General features: G+C 39.4%; 1 protein-coding gene across 7 annotated transcripts in view; it reads right to left on the bottom strand.

Moving 5' to 3' along the window:
• Positions 1 to 21,913, bottom strand: part of DOCK4 (dedicator of cytokinesis 4) — a 471,214-nt gene that overhangs the window by 158,421 nt on the left and 290,880 nt on the right. For all 7 annotated transcript variants that reach the window (XM_003811224.6, XM_008963612.4, XM_034964844.2 and 4 more), the window contains exons 14-16: positions 17,064 to 17,188; positions 15,756 to 15,918; positions 10,993 to 11,099 (exon numbers count right to left, since the gene is read on the bottom strand). In XM_003811224.6, coding sequence (XP_003811272.2) covers positions 10,993 to 11,099; positions 15,756 to 15,918; positions 17,064 to 17,188 — 395 coding nt within the window. The remainder of the gene's footprint in view (positions 1 to 10,992; positions 11,100 to 15,755; positions 15,919 to 17,063; positions 17,189 to 21,913) is intronic.

The raw sequence follows: 21,913 nt of genomic DNA on the forward strand, positions 1-21,913 counted from the left end.
AATGCAATAAGCTCATGAATCTTACAATGAAATGGCTAGTTTATGTCTTCAAATCATGCAGGGAGCAAAAGGGATCATGCAACCTGGATAAGGTAGGGAGGAAGGGCAGGTGGGAGCAGATGGGGCATAACACAGGAGCTTAGGAACACAACAAATGAGCTAGAAATCATTCATTCTTTCATTCAACGACAAGGGATAGGGAAGAAATGGGTTCAAGAGCAGTGAGTAATACAAATGAGGTTCTAGAAGGGAGACTTGTAAGGCAGAAACAGCTGCCGCCTAGAGTTTAAGCCAAAAGGTTATCCAGTTTCCTAATACTAGAACCAGCCAGGGAGTCAGTAAATTCCCCAGGTGGGAAAAGGGTCTACTGTGAGTGAGATTTTGAACTAGAGTATGGACTGGAGAAAACAAATGGGAATAAACAGTCTTCCCATTAGGTGAAAGGCTAAGAGTCAATGAAGTCATAGAAATGAGGCTGGAAAAGTATGGTTTGGCACTGCCTGTGCTTTAATTGGAAATATTAAGTGTAACAGAATAGTGGTTGGGTGCTTAAATGCCTAAAAATCTGAGCAATACAGGCTCAACAGCACCAAACTGCAGATGTGAGATTCTTGTGCTGCATGTAATTGAGAGATGGCTTTGTTACCATGGTAAAATCCAGCTATGCCCCTAACCTGGATGGGGTGATTAAATACGGATCATTTGCATTCTGAGGAATACTTGTAAAACCACAGTTTAGGCTTTCACATAGAGAATATTTTTTCTACCAAACCCAGTGAAGGCATGGAGCATGGCAATGTGGATATGAGAGTAAGAAGACACTGTCCTCTCTACTGGAGAGCTCGTTTTCTTGTGGAAGACACAAGCACAGCTAAAGTGTTACCAGTGTTATGGCAGATGTATGCTGGCAGACGGATGAGGGAAGAATTAATGAAGCCATTTTTTTTTTCCAGGGGAAACAAGGCAATGTGACCCCGGCTTCTTGAAGCTGCTACTGGACTGGGGGAACAAAACGATGTCACTGTAATAGTGAAGGATAGTTCTCTGCATTTGCTATGTTGGAATCTGTGCAAGTTATCTTAGAATGGCATGGAGATAATTTACAAATTAGAGAGGAGAGAGATGAGAACCATCCTTGCTTTAGTATACTTGGAGTCTGAAATCAGATCTGGCCAGAGAGATGTGCTCCCTCAGACTCTTACAGAATTATTAAAATGCAGGCTTTGCAGCAGCAGCAGCAGCAGTAGTAGTCTCGTCTTCTTTGAGATCATATAGTTTGGCTCACAGTGTATTTCTTTCTCTGGAATAAAAATCAGTTGGTACAGCAATGAATACTGCATTATGTTCTAGGCTACTTTTTGACTACTGTCTTAGATATGTGAAAGAGAACGTCAGTGGTCAGTCCCGGACAGTGTTCCAGAAGTGTGATATTTGAGTTATACAAGATATATGATTGAGAGATCCACATCTACAATTTACTAATTTAAAAACTGGCACAGGAATTCATGGAATTAGTCAAATTAAGGGATCTGTAACTTGTGAAAAGTAGGTAATTACATTAAAAAAATACAGTATGGTAGACAATCCAGCTGAAACTCTGTATTACCAGTTAATAAAAACCAGATTTAAATAGTTTTTGGAGGAAAATACCTTTCTTTGGGGAACTTTTTCAAAATGAGTAGTCATCCTTTATGTCATTATTAAAAATTTATTAAATTCCAAATATTTGTCAGCCTTTCAGTTTGGCATTAAGAATGTAACAAGGAAATGAACACAGTCTCTGCCCTTGAGGGCACTGCATGTCTGATCTCCACACTCATCTGTTAATACTGATTACAACACTGGGATAAAGACCACTAGAAACCAGTTCTGCTGGGGAAGGGAAGGAAGACCTTATCGAAAAGGATGGTCTTTGATCTGAGGTCAAAGGACTATTTGACCTCAGTTGTAAAGGATAAAAGGGTCATCAAGCAGGCAAGGGAGGAAAAGTCAAGGGAGGGAAGAAACAATATACTTAAAGGCACCGGGGAATAAAAACACACGTATGAGACTATGGGGACACGACCATTCAACGCAATGTGGGATCTTGGAATGGATCCTGGAACAGAAAAAATGACATTCGTGGGAAAAGTTATTGTGAAATCCAAATAAATTCCATGTTAACAGAATCGTACCCAGATTAATTTAGTTTTGATAAATATACTATAGCTTATATAAGAGGTTAACATAAGGAGAAGTTGGATGAAGGTTATATGGGAATTTCCTGTACTATTTTTGCAACTCTTCTATAAATTTAAAATATCTTTAAAATAACTGCTAAAAAAAGTACGGGCATATTGAGGCAACTATACATAGTTAAGTATGTCTGGAGTAGGGAATTTTTCAATACATAAAAGCCTTGGGATTACCCCCAAATCTCTTGAATAAGAAAAATCTCAGGTGGTTCTAATACTCACCGCTGGTTTAAATTCCTTGGATTAAAGTATTATTGAGGAGGTGGAACTGACCAGTCATGCAACCAACTATTTAGACATGGTGGGTAAATGTGACAAGAGAAGCCTGTGACAAGGTTTCTCTTCATGGCAGGAGTGGATGGAGACAAGACAAAATGCTCAGTTTTGGATATGCTGAGTGTGCAGTGTCTTTGGGAAGACCAACTGAAGATGTTCAGTAGGCTGGTAAAAGTTTTGCACTAGAAAAACATATCTGGCAGTTAACAGCATAGCTTACCTGCCCAAATGGATGAGATAGATCTAGAGAGTATAAGACACAGATGGTAGCCAAGGGCTAAACCCCTGGTAACATCAACATTTAAGGTATCCATAAAGAGAAATGAGTCCTCAAAGAGGAGGAAGGATGAAACTCAGGAGCACATCGTCAGGCCAAGGAGTGTGGGATTTTCAAGAAGTGTTATTAATAGTGCTCTATGCTATAGGGCAGTCAAGTATGGAAAGGTTTTTAAAATGTCTAGTGGCTTTAGCCCCTGGCTGGGCACTAGTGACCTAAAGGGGAAAAACTTCAGTTGAGCAATGAGGATGTGAGGAAGCAGAGGCAATGAGGGAAGACAGACATTTCACGCAGGCTGCATGTCATGACGGGAAGGGAAGAAGGAACATGGTGGCTATTTAAAAAAAATTATTAAAAAAAAAAAAAAGGCTTGAGCATGTTTATGATCTGTGTGAATACTGCTGGAAGAGATGCAGGAGGAAGAGAGAGGACATCGGGAGGGGCAGGGTCCCAGAAGAGTCAGGAGGGAGGGAGATCCTGAAGGAAGTAGGTGGAAGAACTAGTCTTGAAGCAAAGGAATCCTGCCCCATCCCCTGAGACAGGAAGCCGGAAGGAAAGGAAGGATGCAGATAAGTTTGCAGGTGGCAAGGAGAGAGCACAAGAAGTTAAGGAAGTTCCTGTCTGATGGCATCTGTTTTCTCTGTTAAGTAGCTGGGAAGTGGTGGGGTAGGGAGAATGGTAAGCTCTTGTAAATAGCTCTTGTGAGGACTAGTTTGCCTGCAATGTTGATGGACCCACATCTATACCCAGGTAGATGCTAACCTATAGCAACTGTATAATTTCTTCTAGCAATGCCCTAATCTGTCAGCATTGCCCTCTCCTATCCCCAGCCCTAATTTCTTCTAGGGCTGGGGATAGGAGAGGGCAATGCTTACAGATTCATCTAGGACTATTTTTTATTTCCTATGGAGGCACAGTAGAACTAAGGATTAAGAGATACCTTAGATAACAATGGGAAGAAAATAGAGTGGTCTAGTGGAGGAGAAAAAGACTGAAAAATAGGCATAGTTAGAAAATCAGAAGGTTGAAAGGCTGTGGTCAGAATATTGGGAGTTAATGATTTTTGATATGAAGTGCTTCTGGATGATTTCATCCACCCATCTATCTAATCAGTGGGAGATTCTGATGGGTAGAGAGGCAACACAGCCTAGGGTGTGGCCATAGTGAAGTAGAAGGCAAATGGAGGTAGCTAGACTTGAAGTGGCCAAGAAAACAAGAGGACAGGAAGTTGGACAGTCAACCAGAAGGAGAAGACTCTGAACTAGGAACTAGACTGATTGTGGAAAACGAATCAGCTACTTACCACACCACTCCATCTTCCCCCTCTTCCTCACTGGCCCTCAAAATACAAGTTGGTGGAAGACAGTAACTAGGACACATGGAAAATTGCAGCGCTGTATGGAATGAGCCTTATAGAGGATAGGGGAGCTCTTCACAAGAGGGTGGCGAAAGAGTATCTCTGGAAAGCGTTAGGGTATTTGGAGACAGCTGACCACCAGACACTAGACACCTGGCTTAGGAAGAGGGGCTCTCTACTCCAGCAGCTATACAGGAAGCCCTCTCAGCAGAGGCAAGTCAGGTCTCACTTAAGGCAGAACATTTTGGGAGAGCTGAAGATGTAGCAGTATGAATTGGTTAGCATTGAAGGGGCTTTCTGCAGGTCACTTAACTATCCCTAAGTGCTAGGACTAAGTCTACCTGTTAAGATAGCTTAGTGTTTTCCCCCCACTGTTCAGCTTATGTGTTCAGCTTGATATGTTTTTATACTAAACTTACCAGGTTATTTATTTTAAAATGTTGCAGATGTTTTTTAATTTCTCTCACAGCAGGTAATGAATGAAGTATCAGTCAAGTGATCAATTCTTCTATACCAAAGCCTGGGGAGGACAGATATGTTCCTGGCTTGTCTAAGATTTATAGATTATGGTTACAGGGTAAGTCTTTTAGAAGAGTTGGGGGAGCATATGGGGTTCACTGGGGAGCATATGGGGTTCACTGGGCAGCAGGCTAGATTGCAATCCTGTCAGTCTACCTAAATTTTCAGATTCCCCTCATCTTTTCATTTTACTTATGAATGCAAACATACTACAGGAAAAGGCTACACTGAAGTTTGAGATAAGCAGAGAACAGTAGCTTCTACCTGGATTTGAGAAGTCCATCTCAAAGGTAGTGGCCAGTGAAGTGTATTTGTTGGACTACTATGGACCAAGTTAGGGACTAGGATATAGCATAAGAACCTGAAAACTTGTAGAGAAAAATGTGGGCCACAAAGGGGTTATGGACAAATTTTTAGGTAACAAAGGTGAAATAAGTTACTCCACAATAGACTTTTACTGTCTATGTCATCATATTAAATTAATCCCTCTCCAACCAGGAAACAGCATCACCTTCTATTTGGCTGACTTTGTACCTGGCTCTTTTCCTTCTTGAATGCCTTGGATTAGGAAGCCAATAAACCCCGCTACAGGAAGCAGATTCTCTACTAAGCAAAACTCTAGCTTGTTTGAGTTGGGCCACTTCTGCCATGGTGGTTCTTGACAATCAACAGTGATGAATTTACAAAATCCCAACTTCTCCAAGGCAGACGGTATTATTACTATTTTCTTACTGGACCAGAGGGTGTTTCCGAATGTACTTGCAGTGACTAAAACTCCTCCATTAGAGTGAGTCAGAATGAATGGGGACTTGAGCACATAGTTACTGTCTTCCTAGGCCCCTCTTTTTGGATTCTCTCATCAATCTCCTCAAGAGATTTGACTTTTGGAAAACAAATTTGCTTCTGCTCATTCTTTTTTATTTTATTTTTTGCTTCATTCTCTTTTCTTAACTTTTTGCTTAATTCTTTTTTCTTAACTTGCTTTCCAACAGGTAGCTGAAGAAGCTTAGCCAAATACATTCCTACAAAGTTAAGGAAGACAATAATTCTAATAGAATGAAATACCAAAACTTAAGATTAAATATGGTTATTAGCAAACTAGCAATTCCAAAGGGAATTTTTAGGCTTATCTGTCAGCCATTTGGAGATATCACTGATGTTCTGGGGGCTCTGGAAGGACAAAATCTCTAATGATAAGTAAGTTATTTTACTTATTCTCCTAGAGCTAATGATATGCAAATTTTTATAGATTTCAGAGTTTATTTACATTGGAAACCACTCTAAATAAGTAATCAATCAAGTGATGTTGAAAATGACCTTTTCCCTTAGGATTCCTTAGACCCTGCCCTAAAAGGTGAGTCCAGGTCCTTGACAAAGTATTAACTATAACAGCTCGGTAAGAACGGTTTCTTTAGAACACATTCAGAAGTGAAGTCCAGCCATTGCTACAAAGGGAAACTACCTCACAAATTTAAGGCCTAAATTAGGATACTAATAGCCTTCAACACAGCAGATTTCTTCTTAGCTCACTGCAGGATTGAGTCTTTTAAACTAATACTTTACATGAAGAGCAAGTAGGTTTTAACCAATACTCTACTACAAACCAGAGCTATTCTCTGTATCGTATCTCCAAGACAGATTTAAAGACACATTTTTAACGCAGTTTTTTTTCATCTCTCATCAACCTTTGACATCATGGGCAGTACCTGCCAATGAATGACACAGAACATGGTTTATAAAAATCCAAGACAATTAATGTTCCTTCAAAACCTTACCATAAACATTACTGTCAAGATTATATGACAGAAGAATGGTCTTCACTTACATAAAAGTCCAGAATTAAATAGCATAAAACAAGGCTAAGTTTACATTTCTGTCTCTTCCTATTTTTGTTTGGTCAAAATGAAAAAAAAATTATTAATATTATAAAATAACACTTGTCCACTAACAAAAAATTTAAGCAATATGAAAATAAAAAGTCATTAATATTTAAGGATATCACTCCAAGCATCTCTGTATGCACATATATACATAAGAACATACAGTTAAGCAATTTTATAAAAATGGTATTATACTAAATATATGCATGTATAAAGTATTAACAATAAGCACTTTTCCATGCATATAAAATTATCCTGTAAACATTATTTCCACCTATATAGTATTTCATTCACTGTATGGGTATAACTAAATTTAATCGGATCTATGTTATTGGCAATTTAAATTACTTCCATGTTTTCCATATTTTAAGCAATCTGCAGTGATCATCCTTGAATCACCTTTGCTCACCTTGTCTTATTATCTTCTCCCAAAAAATACCAACATGTGTGGGATGGCTGAGTTGAAGGATATACACATTTAAAATTTATCTACGTATTGCCAAACTGCCCTCCAGAAACACAACAGTATTCATATTTCTTCTATAAATGCATGAGACTGTTTTCCCTTAACCTTGCTCTCCAATTCTGGGCTTTAAAAATCTCTGCCAATCTGATAGGAAAAAAGGTTTCAAATTTTTTAACTTAAACGGATTTCTTTACTTATTCATGCTTTTATTTTATACATTTGCATTTATTATTTTTAAATAGTCTGTTTGTAGCGTTTATCAATTTTTCCTTTTCTTACGGATTTGTGATAACTCTTGGTCAATCAGGAATAGCAACCCTTTATAAGGGTTACCTATGGGGTTATAAAGCAACTCTTTACAAGCTGTGTTGCAACTATATTTCAGTTTGAAATGTGTTTCAGCCTAGATTATGACTGTTTTATCAATAAATATCTTAAATTTTATGTAGCCAAATTTACTTGATTTTTAAATTTGATTTCTAACATTTCAGACATCCTTAGAAAGGCCCTTCTCACCTGTAGATTATAAAAGTGTTCACCCGTATTTTTAAGGCTCGTACAGATTGATTATTGATTGATTGATTGATTTGAGACTGAGTTTTACTCCTGTTGCCCAGGATGGAGTGCAATGGCATGATCTCGGCTCACTGCAACCTCCGCCTCCTGGGTTCAAGCAATCCTCCTGCCTCAGCCTCCCAAGTAGCTGGGATTACAGGCACCCACGACCACGCTGGACTAACTTTTTTGATTTTTAGTAGAGACAGGGTTTCACCATGTTGGCCAGGCTGGTCTCGAATTCCTAACTTCAGGTGATCCACCAGCCTTGGCCTCCCAAAGTGCTGGGATTACAGGCATGAGCCACTGTGCCAGGCCCAGTTTTATTTCTTACATTCAATCTGGAATGTGTTTTCGCAATAAGAGGAAGGTAGGAATCCAGCTCTTCCCCACTTCCCCTAATACCCATTTTATTTATCTCAACACCACTTATTAAATGGGCTATACTTTTAGCTCATAATTTGAAATACACTTCTCTCTCCACGTTTCTTTTTAAATACTGAATTCAAGGCCGCACAATGATCAGCAGGCTGTGTGCTTTCCTGTCGTGGCAGAAGAAGGATTATGTATTATGCTGGTAATATGGTTTCATAATCATAAACTACAAGTGGCCATAAGCTGAAACTGAATTTGTTGGCTCAGTAGTATGAGAAAGAAAAATAAAAGTTGTTATACTTGGCAAGTATTTCACAACTCTGTAAATAAGAAATACTAAATAACCCTATTCATAAGAAACTCAGCTACTTGGGGTTTTTTCTGTGGAGCAAATGCTTCCTGATGGAGCTATACAATGTAGGTCTGCCCCAAATTAGACAGCCTACACATACCATACTGAGTTTCTCTTGTGGTTGAGGTCACAATTTTCATGCTCAAATAAATTTCCCTTTATGGATTAGGATTCTTAGTACTAAGTCAATCTTTGTGGAAGAGCTACAACTGAGTCAAAGTCCTATTTTTGAGAAAAGTTTTGGCCCTGATGACAGGCACCTGGACAGGACTCTGTCTAGGAATTAATACCTGTTTGACTCCTAAATGTTCACATGGAGAAGCGAGCTCTGCTACCTGTCCTCTGGCATTTTAAGCATATGCATGTTTCTAATCAGCAACTGAGAATCTTGGTATTGTTCATGCTCACGAAGAGAAGTCAACCAGGACTTGACTGGAAACCTAGCACTGCCAAAGACACACCCTCAGACCCATAGGTGACAGGGTCCAGATGGGATATACTATGTAGAAGTGATTCATTCTTTTACATATCATGAGGAAACGGGGAGCCCAGTCTTCGTTATCTCAGCCTTATCTTTTCTGAGCTAAGATTTAATGTTACAAAGACATTTATATGAAGTACCATTTATGTTTTCGAAAACTGAAGCTCAAGACATTGCCTGTTATATTATATATCTTATCGGGCAGCCTCAGACCTAAAGCTGAGATAAATAGATCATCCCCGCAGTCTAGTATATGTAGTTCCTCTGTTTGCTTTTCTGGTTACTATGCTTTAAAATATTTTTGTTTCTTTCTATTTTAACACCGTTAGCTTTGTTAGCTCTTTTAGATTACTTTATGAAGAGAGAACATAAAGGCCAGAAACAGAAGGATTTGGCTGTTTTGTTTGCCACTATTTTCCCAGCACCTAGAACAGTACCTGGCTGTAGTCTGTGGTCAATAAACATGTTGAACAAATAATGAGAAAATGAATGATTAAAGAAATAGACAATGAAATATACATTCTATAAAAATAGAAAATACCAGGTGTGGGCTGGGCGCAGTGGCCCACGCCTGTAATCCCAGCACTTTGGGAGGCTGAGGTGGGCGGATCACGAGGTCAGGAGATAGAGACCATCCTGGCTAACACGGTGAAACCCCGTCTCTACTAAAAATACAAAAATTAGCTGGGCATGGTGGCGGGTGCCTGGTGTCCCAGCTAGTCAGGAGGCTGAGGCAGGAGAATGGTGTGAACCCGGGAGGCAGAGCTTGCAGTGAGTCAAGATTGTGCCGCTGCACTCCAGCCTGGGCAACAGAGCAAGACTCCATCTCAAAAAAAAAAAGAAAAAAGAAAAAAAGAAAATACCAGGTGTGTTATATGTTGCCTCTCATTTAACTAGCAATCCAAAGAAAGTTTTTGCTTGTAATCTCTTATTCATTCAATAATCTTTACTGAACATCTATCACAGGCCAGAATCCCTCTACATAGCTGTTGTTCTCAAGGGGCTCATAAATCTAACGGGGCAAGCTGAGGGATCAACAGATAGTTCTGGGACAGTGTGATGAGAACAATGGTAAGAGATGTGTGAAGATACCAGGGAGCTCAGGGAAGGGCAACTGGTCAGCTGAGAATATGAGTTGGGCTAGGAAGAAGGGGACAGTTTCTGAGGGAAGTTGTGGCCCAGGTGAGCCTCCAGGGATGAGCAGAAGATACTCAGAGGGAGAGGCAGGGGAAGGCTGACTCCAGGAGCCACAAGGCAAGGGAATAGCAGAAAGAGCCAGCAGCAGAGGGTGAAGAACTAGAATGTGCTGGATGTGGTTGTAGCATCAAGAGGCCAGAAGTGGTGAGGAGTGAGGCAGTAGGGAGGTAGAAGGCTGGCATGCCCTGAGATGCCTGGGATTTATTCTCTCAGCAAGAAGCTTTTGAATGGGTCTTAAGCTGGGAAGTGACATGGCTGGATCTGCTCCTTAGATGAGTGACCCTAATGTCTGGGCTAGAGGCAGACAAGACCCAGGTCAGCAGGACCAGTTATCATAGGTGAGAGTTGACAAGGGCCTCACTATTACACAGTTACAGAAATGGAGAAATGCAAAGGAGGAATATTTGGGAGAAAATTGCCTGTGCACTTAAAAATACATTTTTTACCCTATAGTTCATTATTACTAGTATTCTCAGATAATTACAAGGGGTTCTTCCTTTGCAAGCTTTCTTTTGTTGCCTACTACAATACACTTTGTTCCAAATGTTTTTTATGACAATTCTTGATTTATAAGAACTGCTAAAGTTGTCATGATGAAATACAGCCACTTCTCTGCCTGCTTAGTAACAATAGCAGACAAAACGAAGTAATGCTGACCTTGCTAAATTTACTTCTGGGGATACACAGACCTAGATAAGAAAGCGCGTAATGTAGTATTTAAAAAGTCATTTGTAAGGTTTACTTAACCCTATCACAGCAATGGAAAGAACTTTAAGAACAATACACAGGTTTACCCAAACATCCACCCCTAAATTAGGATGAAAACATAAATCATCTCTAAAATATGTTCTAGAATATAACCCAATATAGAAACAATACTTTGAAAAAGACATTCTCCCTGACAGCAATCTTACAAGAATATTCGTTTCAGTCATTTTTTTCTCTTTTCAAAATGATAAGATAGTGAGGTGCTATTTCAGCACTGTTTTTTACTGCCCATCGCCACCATCTGACTGATGTTACCTTATGCACGATGAGCTCATGAGTGCCATCTGGAAGAGTCCTACCATCTTCTTGCATCAGAGGGACAAAAGAAAACCCAAACAACTTCTTCTCTCCTTTCTCCTTTGCTGTAAAAAACAAAATTACTTGCTTATTTAAGTGTATCTATGTTCAGGTACATAGTTTGTCAAGAAGCATAATCATCGAGAAATATAACCCATACACAACAGTTCCCACTACACAATGCAGCACAGCTTTTCTGATAGGCCATCTATATAGAGCAGCCACCCTCTAATCCCCTCTTCCTGCCCCCTTATCTGCAACTTACATTTCTTGCCTAATTTTCTTTATGGGAATCACTATCTGAAATTGCTTTTTAAAAATTTGTGGATTGCCTGTTTCTTCTTTTTACCCCAAAGTCCCATTGAGGGCAGGGGTCTTATCTGTTTATTTTATTGTTTCAAAGAGTGCTAGGAACATAGTAGGTGCTTAATAAATATATGATAAATGAATGAACAAGTGAATGAATGAAAGTGAAATGGTTTGTTTTGATTACTACCCATCAAAAGGGAATCTCTAAGCTCTACCCCGGTCCATGACAGAACTTCTTTCCCTATATCCACACACGTAAGGAAAGTAAGTCCTGTTGCAGTTACCTCCTTGGAATAAGTTAGGCACGTTGAAAGACAATATGAATATTAAACCTATAGTTTAATAAGAGCTCACTACTCTGGAAGCCGGAAATGAGGCGATGAGGTTTTCAGATGCCTAATTAAGAATTACAATAGCTAGAAATGCCAAGGATCATTAGTAATTATTTATAGATAGGGAAATTGAGGTCATAGATGTTAGGTAACTTGTTGTAGGTCTCTTAAGTACCATTCCACTTCTTTCCACCAAGCTTTTTGTTTTTTTCCCTCCAAAAATGGAGAAAGCATTAACAGAACCTTCTTTGGTTAACTTGACTCTCCCTTTGTACTTAGATGGGCAGAGAGTTCTCCAGGGCCAGCAACCTGTTAAGGGCTGGATGGTTACTCTTTCACAAGTGGAGCATTATACTTGAACAGACAAGTTCAACTTTGGGATGCAGTAAGATCTGAGCTGGAGGAGTTAGGTATGGTGATCCTGAAGATTGGACAAGAAGGTTAGCAACACAGCATTTAATTGCTCCAGGCATTTAAGCACAGAGAAGTGGAGCCTCATGCAGAAAACGGTAATTTTGTCTGGCTGGTGCTGGTCCCTAATATGAAGACATCCCTGAAAATGTAATTATAGCAAAGGACTTTCTTTTAAAATCATTAATTTCAACCCCATAGAGAAACTGGAAAAATAATTCATGTTTTTTAAAAAGTCAAGCAAAAATCACACCAAAGATCTCTCGGAAGAGATTTCCACATCAATGATAATACAGAAACTTGAATCTACAGGTTCATTTAAGAACAACTGACATCTTGACGACATTGAGTCTTCCTACGCATGACCATAGCTCTTGTATCCTTTATAGCAAAACTTCTCAAAAGATTTGTCTATACCCATTACTCCCCCTTTTCCCCCTCCATCTCATTCTTTAACTCACATTTACTACCACAGATTCACTAAAATCACTTGTCAGGTTCAATGAGTTCCATGATGCCAAATCAAATTATTCGTCCTCATCTTATTTGATCTACCACTGGCACCTGACACGTGATCAATCCTCTCTTGAAAAACTGCCTTCATTTAGCTCCTGGATTCTCTTCTTCCTGCATTGGCCTTCAACCTACTAGACAGTCCTTCTTAATGTCATTTAATGCCTCCTTCTCATCCTCCCAGCTCTAAATATGGCAAGTACCCCAGAGACCCATCCTTGGACTCCCCTTTGCTATCTAAACTTACTACCTAGGAAGTTCAATCAGTCTCAGACTTTAGAAATCATCAAAATTAGTGATGTGCTGGAGCTGGATCATACTGGCCCATAAAAGCTGAGACTGCACATCTCTCCCCAGTTCTACACTCAGTGATGTCATGTTGGAAGCTTGAAACTGGCCATAGTGGGAGTATCTACACCATGGAAATCAGCAAATGCTACAGTTCAGGGATCCTCCCCACCCCCTAGTGCTGGCTCAGTAGACCAACCACTGAACTGTATGTTCTCATTCCCAAGTTTCCAACCTGGACGTTACTCAACTGCCCACTTGACATCTTGAGTGTCTAATAGATATCTCTGATTTAACATGTCTAAAATGCAATGTTTGCTTTTTGTTCCCCAAACAGATTCTCCCTGTTGTCTTCCCCACTTAATTAAATGATTACTTCATTCTCAGGCCGACATCTTTGGGTTACCCTGGACTTTTCTCCTTCTTTCAGATCCAATCTGTTAATATTCTGTAAAAAAGAACTGAACCACTACCATCGTAATGCAGAACACTTTAAATCTCTTACTTGGAAGACTAAAAAAAGCTTCCCAAACGGTCTTTCTATTCCCAACCATACTACCTATAATCTATTATCCCATACAGTAGCCAGGTGTATCTTCACTCCAAATCCTCTCGTGGTTCTTCTCAATTCAAATAAAATGCACAGTCCTCATCATGAAATAAAAGACTATACAAGATCTGGCACCTCTGCTACCTTCCTGGTCTCCTTGCTATTCCTTGAAAAGGCCAAGCATATTTCAACCTCAAGCCTTTTGTACTGTCCTCTCTGCCTGGAATCTTCTTTCCCCAGACAGAATAGTCTCAATGGCTCAGGCCTTCATTTCTTTTAGTTTGTTGCCAACACATGTCCTTATAAGCGAAGTCTTTCCTGACTGCCCTGTGTAAAATAGCAACACAGTACCATCACTTTCTACTCCCTAGCTGCAATTTAAGTCTTCACTGCACTTCATCACTTGCTATCTGATGTACTATGTACTTAGTTTCTCAGCTATTATCTGTCTTTCCTCTCTGGAATGAAAGCTCTGTGAGCAGGGCTATTTTCTTGTGCTCACTGATGTGTCTCTAGTACCCAGTAAAATGCTTGGCATATAGTGGGTGTTCAACAAATATTTGTTTCATGAATAACTGATGTTTTTGAATAAATATATGAACACACAGATAAATATTTGGAAGCCCACTTTATAAAATGATTGCATTGGTTATTCATAGTTTGTGGTATTATCAAGATTTTTTTCCTTCTTCTTTACATTTTGCTGTTTCTTCTGACTTTTAATTATGAAGATTAAAAGAAAAAACCTATGAGGAATTTTTGCAGTACAGGGACAAGAAGGTAGAGATCCAACAGATTTTACTGAAAATAGCCTTTATTCTACTTTCCAAGTTCTGAATTCGAATAATTACCTCCAAATGCTCTTTCTCTCTTTCCCCACTATTTCACCTTTATTTTCTCTTTTTCTTACCTTAAAGCTCAGACCTCATATTAGACCCCAGTGAGAATTCATAACAAAGATTGATGGAAGAAATAGTATGGCACCATTCGAAGTCCTTTATGTTTTCCTACTTCAAGTCCTTTACATGAAACTCTTCTGGGAATTTGGAAGAATTTTAAGACCCTGCTAGCTCTCTTCCTGCATTCAGATACATCCACACGAGCATAATTTATGAAGCTCCTGAGTCAATTCTGAAATATGCCATAGTTCCAGCAAAAGATAAAGTCCTCCTTCTCTGCCTGAACCTTGGGTAAAATACAATATCACTGTGGTAAATTCACCACAAATCTTTTGGCAAAGCCCCTATTCCTTCCAGACTGGAAGAGAGCCTGCTGCTTCTTCAAAAATGTGATTCCCCTGTATCTCTCATTTGTTGTACTGCTCCCAAAGCTAGATGCACCAAAACTTTCTCTGGTCACAATGTACACTGGCAGTGCTAAGATATACTCAGGGACACAAGGAATATCAGAAGATTCCTGGACTGGGGGTAGTTGGGGGAGAGAGATGGGGCTTGAGAGGGTGGTAATGAATGCAAAAAAATGGAAATAGAAACATTGAGAAGTGATAACTTTATGGATAGCAATGCCCATGTGGACAAACCCTGTAACAGTTCTATGTCTTGGGTTGTTTAGATCTGTAAAATGAGGCCGGGTGTGGTGGCTCACGCCTATAATCCCAGCACTTTGGGAGGCCGAGGCGGGTGGATCACCTGAGGTCAGGAGTTCAAGACCAGCCTGACAAATATGGTGAAACCCCGTCTGTAATAAAAATACAAAAATTAGCCAGGCGTGGTGGCCGGGCGCCTGTAGTCCCAGCTACTCAGGAGGCTGAGACAGGAGAATCGCTTGAGCCTGGGAGGCGGAAGTTGCAGAGAGCTGAGATTGCGCCACTGCACTCCAGCCTGGGCAACAGAGTGAGACTCTGCTTCGAAACAAAACAAAAAAATCTGTAAAATGAGGCAATTACTTCATGTTACTTCTAAGTCTTTTTCCAGCTGACATTATTTGATTCTCATCTGAATACTGTCTGAGAGAGTACAGTGATGCAGATACACATGAATCAGATATGCATCTGAACAGGCCAAAGGCTTTCCCAGTGGCTTCACATGCCATGAAAAGTCCTGGTGGGTTTCCCCAATCTGTGTGAGAGTTGGATCAGCTCCTGGAGATACCAGAATGGTTAGGGTTGCCTAAGACCACCAGAAACAGTTTAGCTTTTAACACTGTGCCTCCCCTTTCTGGCTAATCTTTCTAGAATGGAACAAACTAATTTTTACAAAAGTAATCAACTTAAGATCAACCCACATCTTCATGACAGCTCAGTAAGCAGGATACTCCAGCACAATAGAGACAGGTAGCCAATGCCACCAAACACTTACTGGAACAATGCCGAAACTCGAAGCGGATGTGTGCGCCCCGGAATTTATCCACAGGAATGGGAAGTTTCAGCAGTTCAGACCACCTGGGACTGTTGTTATGGTAAAGCACAAAGGAGTGGTACTCACTGGCTGGTGGCTCCCCAGAGCCGAAGGAGATAAAATCCTAACAAAGGGAAGAACACACAGGTTAAAGAGAGCTTCATCTAAAGATCTTTTGAAAAGGCAGAGCAATCACTTTGCTCTATCTGCCTGCCTCTCAAATAGCACTATGAAATTACCTCGCTGGTCCTTTGCCGTGTGTTTCTGTACTTGCTGCTGCTTAGCGGGGTGTATCTATTTAATTCTGATGCTGGTCTCCAAGGATTTACTGTGCCAAGGGTAGACCCGGGTGACACGTGGGAGATGGACGATTGCATGGCCCACTTGGAGTTCAACTACATGGCAAAGTTCCCAACCTGCCATAGTCAAAAGCCTGTTTTGTGCCTCAGTAGGTGACTCACTATGCCCCAGGGCCAACCTTCTTATTTAAATGGGCAACTGTATGTCTCTATGAAGAAGGGGCTCCTGAAAAATACTTCTTCCATAAAAACACCTGCTATTCTCACCCCAATTAGTAAGTAGTACCCTAGTCTTCATGCCTATTTTGGTCAGAAAGAAAATATATAGGATTAAATAATGAAATGGCTTTAAAAATATGCTGCATTTATCTCAGCACTTTGGGAAGCCAAGGCGGGAGGATCACTTGAGGCCAGGAGTTCGAGACCAGCCTGGCCAACACGGTGAAACCCTGTCTCTACTAAAAATACAAAAATTAGCTGGGCATGGTTACGCACGCCTGTAATCCCAGTTACTTGAAGGGCTGGGGTACGAGAATTGCTTGAACCCGGAAGGGGGAGGTTGCAATGAGTGGAGAACATACTACTGCACTCCAGTCTGGTGACAGAGTAAGATTCTGTCTCAAAAAAAAAAAAAAAAAAAAAAAAGCTGCTTTTAAGTAATAGCTGCTGTAAGAAAATTATTGACACAATGAATTAAGCAAACTGTAAAAGTTGTTGTTGTTTTTTTTTTCCTGGCTTGTCTTCAGCATGAAGACTGCGTTTTTCTGCTCTCTTTTCTGAAAGGAATTTTAGTGAATTAAAAAACAAAAGAAAGAAAACTACACAGGGGTGAAGGAGAAAAATAAGATAGAAAATAACGCAAATCAGAAATTAACTGATCGTAAATCAGAAAATAACTGACCACATTAAAGATTAAGTGAAAGCAATTATACAGACTTGTTTGACCTGGAAATATGAAGTATTAACATACCTTCAGGGTTTGGCCACTACTGTCTACAATGAACATCGTAACTTCCACATTTCTGGCCACGCTCTTCCCTCCTTTCTCAAATTCTCCCCTTTCAATAGTGATATATAAATCATTCCTCATTTCACCTATAAGGAAACGAAAATTAAAACCATGTTATATATATATTAGGAAATGTAATAAAGTGCTCTATCAAGAAAAACTTTAGTTTATACAATATACTGTTATACATACATATAAAAGTACAAATATATTTGCATTTTTATAAAAGTGTCCTCACCCTTACTGCCAACATCTGAGAAGAATAACAGCCAGCCTCTGCTAGTCTGAATTAGAAACACTGTAATTGTACATCTAGGAGGCGAATACTGGGACCAAGTAGGAAGGTATTGTGAAGTCTCACCATTTTTCAATATTTCCCTCATTTTATTTATGAGGTGTGATTATAAAATGACAGCCTAGCAGGGGTGGCTCAGAGAAACCAGTCTTATTACTTTATAGTCATAGCAATTTAGGGTAGGAGAAATACCTAAATGTAGTAAAATAATAGGACTGTAAAGGGTACAATTACAACTTAAATCTTTTCCAAAATTCATGGACAAAATGATCTCACTGCTGGAAGAATCCAGATTAGCATTTTATGAACACAGATGTAGAATAATTCAGTCATACAGACAAACTTGGCTTAATATTTCATATCATCAAGCTATAAAACAATTGAGAAAGGCCCTATATTCAAATAGACACATTCTATGTACATATATACTGTCGATTTTTTCTCTACTGGTGATTTATAAAACTTGAGTTTTTAAAAATCTCAACCCTTTCTTATTATTGCAAGATAAAAAAAAGATAAATTTGATGCCAACTAGCAAACTTAGGCAAATGTGCTAACAGCATGCTTTTACTTCTTTTATAAAAATTAAACTAGCGGGAAATAATAAATGCATAGAGAAGTGAGAAATAAGTCAACAAAGCACAACTAGAAAGTTTTTAAAGGTAAATGGTGAGATGGCAAGGTTGAATTTACTTTTACTTAACACATATTTCAAACACTTGAAAAAATCAAAAGTAATACTGTTTTCTTTTTTCTTTTCTTTTTTTTTGAGAAAAAAAAAGGGGGGTCTCGCTCTGTCGCCCAGGCTGGAGTGCAGAGGTGGGATCTTGGCTCACTGCAAGCTCCGCCTCCCAGGTTCCCACCATTCTCCTGCCTCAGCCTCCCGAGTAGCTGGGACTACAGGTGTGTGCCACCATGCCCGGCTAATCTTTTGTATTTTTAGCAGAGATGGGGTTTCACCCTGTTAGCCAGGGTGGTCTCGATCTCCTGACCTTGAATACTCTGTTTTCTAATAAAAAATTTCCCCATAAGAAAGAAAATCACTAGAAAGAAAAATAACCATATAACTATGTCTACAATTCGGAGTTTTATAAAACTTCTTCGTCAAAGTGTGCACAAGGAAGTATCCTAGTTCCTCAATACCATGGACCATGGGAGAATATCACTGTGCCAGATCATCTTCCTCTATAAAGACCAACTTTTTATGATGGCATCATTTGCAAATAACCTAGGCTGACAAGGATACAGGTGGGCCATAAAACAGAAAAACTGGGTAAGTTCTAAAAAGAATTACATCTTAGTCACCCTTTACAAAGAGTCTATAAAACATACATTAGTGGAAACAATACAGAGGTCTCTGGCTTATGAATTTCTAGTACTCTTATACAGCTCATACAAACCAACTTGGGAAGGCAATGAACTTAAAGTCCAGTAGAAAAGCAACATATTTCAACACTTTAAAAATTATATTTGTGTGCTTTGAAAGTTTTCTGTTTTAACTATTTCCTTTACTAATTTTTAGAGAATGGCCCAGTACATTTTATGTTTATTAGACTTTCTATTTCACTTGATTACTACATATATTTTTTACTCCCACATTTGATGTTATTTATTTAACAATTCCATTATAGAATCAACAGCAAATCAACTGACTTCAACAAACAAAAAATAGGTCTGGTACACACAATGGTCTGCACATGCTAGTTTAACAAGAGGTTTGGGAGGAAATTCTTGACAATAATGTTTCCACGAACAGATTTGGCAGGTAAAAAAAACAACACTCAAATCAAGATACTTTAGAGCAAAATATATTGGCTAAAAACAGCAGAATTCTTTTGCTTCTTGGAGTAAGTGACACATAATAAGTAGCTCTGCTTACAAATAGCCTATAAAACCTACACTGACTAATGGGAAGTGTAGCTACAGGGGTTGTTACCTTAGGAATTTCTTATAATGAGTAATTAGCTTGTCCAAACCACACAGGGATTAACTGTCCTGCAAAATAAAGACTAAGTGTTTCTTGGGAAGGTGCTTTCCACTGTTATCTGCTGGAAGGACATGGCCTCTCAGACTCCAGCAAAGGCAAGCAAGAGGTGATAAGGGAGGTTTGCAAGGTAACCTGTTTCCCTCTGTCCATAGGCTAGGCCCAAAGGAGGGAAAATGAGGGATGTACTGCCAGCATCACAAAATTCTTTTTCTATGTACCTGTATTTATTCAACGAATGTTTCTTGAGCATCTCCTGTATGCTAGATACTATTATTCCAAGCCAGGAAGATTCAGTAGTGAATACAGCAAAAATTCTTTCCCCAGAGTCTTGATTCTAGCAGGGGTAAGTCCTTAATAAATACATAAATAAGTAAAATATATAGTATGCTGAGCGATAATAGGCACTGTGGATAAAAGTGAGAAGGAGGATACAGAGTATTGAATGGGGATGGAGGGAGAGTTAAAATTTTCAACAGGGTAATAAGAGAAGGCCTCATGAGAAGATGAGCACCCTGAGTAGGCTACGGTGTTCGACAAAGGAGTAAGGTTCCAAAGGGCATTAGCTTCTCAGGCCAGTCCCCAAGGCCTGTTTAGCTCATAACACAGCTGAATTCTCCTATCTCTTCTTTACAAAAGAGATTCTGAATTCAAATACACTAAAGGCATTAGGTTCACAGGACAATCAGAATAAGGAGATACAGGTTCTAGTCTGTGCTACTGCTATGGTGTGTGACATCAGTGTCTACAGGGTATTAGAAACCTCTGGGTCTCAGGTTTTCGTTATTAAAATGAGAATAGGGTAAAGGTGGGTAAACGAGAGGTGGTAGGAGAGACAACACTACTTTGTTATATTATGCTGTTTCTATGCCTTACAAAAGAACCTCCGGAAAATAACACGTTCACGAAATCAAACCCCTCATACGTATGCTTTAATTTTCTGTTCTTTAACTGTCACTATCCCTGTAACCCCATTATCTTTTGCAAATCTTTTAGACTAAAACCAGATTTCTTTGAAGTGAGAATACATGACAAGAAGAACACTTCTCCTGGACGACATTCTCCATGTGCCTCTCCCCAGGAATTTTACAGCTTGCTTATGTTCCAATTTTGCAAGGTGCCAAGTTTTGCCAAAATATGCAGAAGGATCAAGTTGAAACAAGTGCTAATTAAATCAATACACTTGAGGTTGACTCTGGAGAAAACTCATGAGTCCAAATGGTGTTCAGAAAGCATCTTGGGTAATTAAGAGAGAAACCATCAAGTCAGTATGAAATGGAGTCATAGCACCCGTGTGAAAAGCTATTTCCCTGACAATGTTTATTAACACCTCGTACCTCTCAAGTTTATTACTCTGAAAATTTGATGTGCACCACACTTTCTTTCTCTTTAGCAGGCCTGCTGGCTAGGGAGCCTTTACACATATGAAGGCCTTTCAAAATACCACTGTAGATAAGATAAAGATAAGGTCACAAAATTGGGAACAAACTCAAGAGTTCAGTGACTGCAGTCAAATGGATCCATTAACAGCTTGACCTAGATGGGTAAGAGTTTCCATCAGTAGTTGAAAACTGTAATCCTTGTTTCTGTCTTATGAATGTCTTGGATAAAGGATACAGTGCATGATCACCATAGCATGTAAACCACTGTACACTGTCCCAGCGGCTTTATCTATTTTATATATATATATGCATGTGTGTGTGTGTGTGTGTGTGTGCGTGCTTGCGCGTGTATTGCGTACACACACACACACACACAAGCTGGATATTTGTTAAGAGTTATGGAACCAAATAAAATTTCCTGTCCTTTAGTTTTTTTAAAAAAGAAAATGTGTAAATGACTTAGGTGAACTTAGATTACTGTTGATGATGTTGTTAATGATGATGGCAGTAGTAACAGTCCTAGTAGCAACAGCAGCAGCAGTACACTTTATTGAGTACCTACTATGTGCTGGGTACTTTGCAAAATGCTAGAAGTAGAACATCTCATTAAATTATCATATCAACTTTATAAAAAAGGCACTATCATTTCCATTTTGCAGATGAGGAAATTAAAGTGTAGGGATTAAGAATAGTGCCCTAGGTATTATCAGTGACCCCACATTACCTATGAAAACCTGTAATACCATGCAGTAAGAATGGCCATCAAATAAGCTACTGCAATTCAGCCTTTGTCAGGAGAAGTGACTTGAGCAAGGAAGGTAGTAGTCCTGTGTTGCTTTGCATTTCTCAGACCGGTTTTGAAATACTGATTACAGTTCTAGGGACTATCTTTACAACACAGAGACAGACACAAATGGTGTCATCCAGACCATAAACAATATGGAGAAAGGACTCAGAACACATCACAAGAAGGAAGAGGTAGACAATAGAATTAACTGAATTTTAAAATGTTGAAGTTCCAAGCAGAAGGGGAAATTGGTCCAACATAAGTCATTTTGAGAGACAATGTGATGATGTGTTCTTAGTCAATACAAATATTCAAGTATGAGCCAGAAAACCACCACTAGGAACCATGAAGAGGAATGCATGC

This window comes from Pan paniscus, chromosome 6 (genome assembly GCF_029289425.2).
Source record: "Pan paniscus chromosome 6, NHGRI_mPanPan1-v2.0_pri, whole genome shotgun sequence".
NCBI classification, from domain to species: Eukaryota; Metazoa; Chordata; class Mammalia; order Primates; family Hominidae; genus Pan; species Pan paniscus.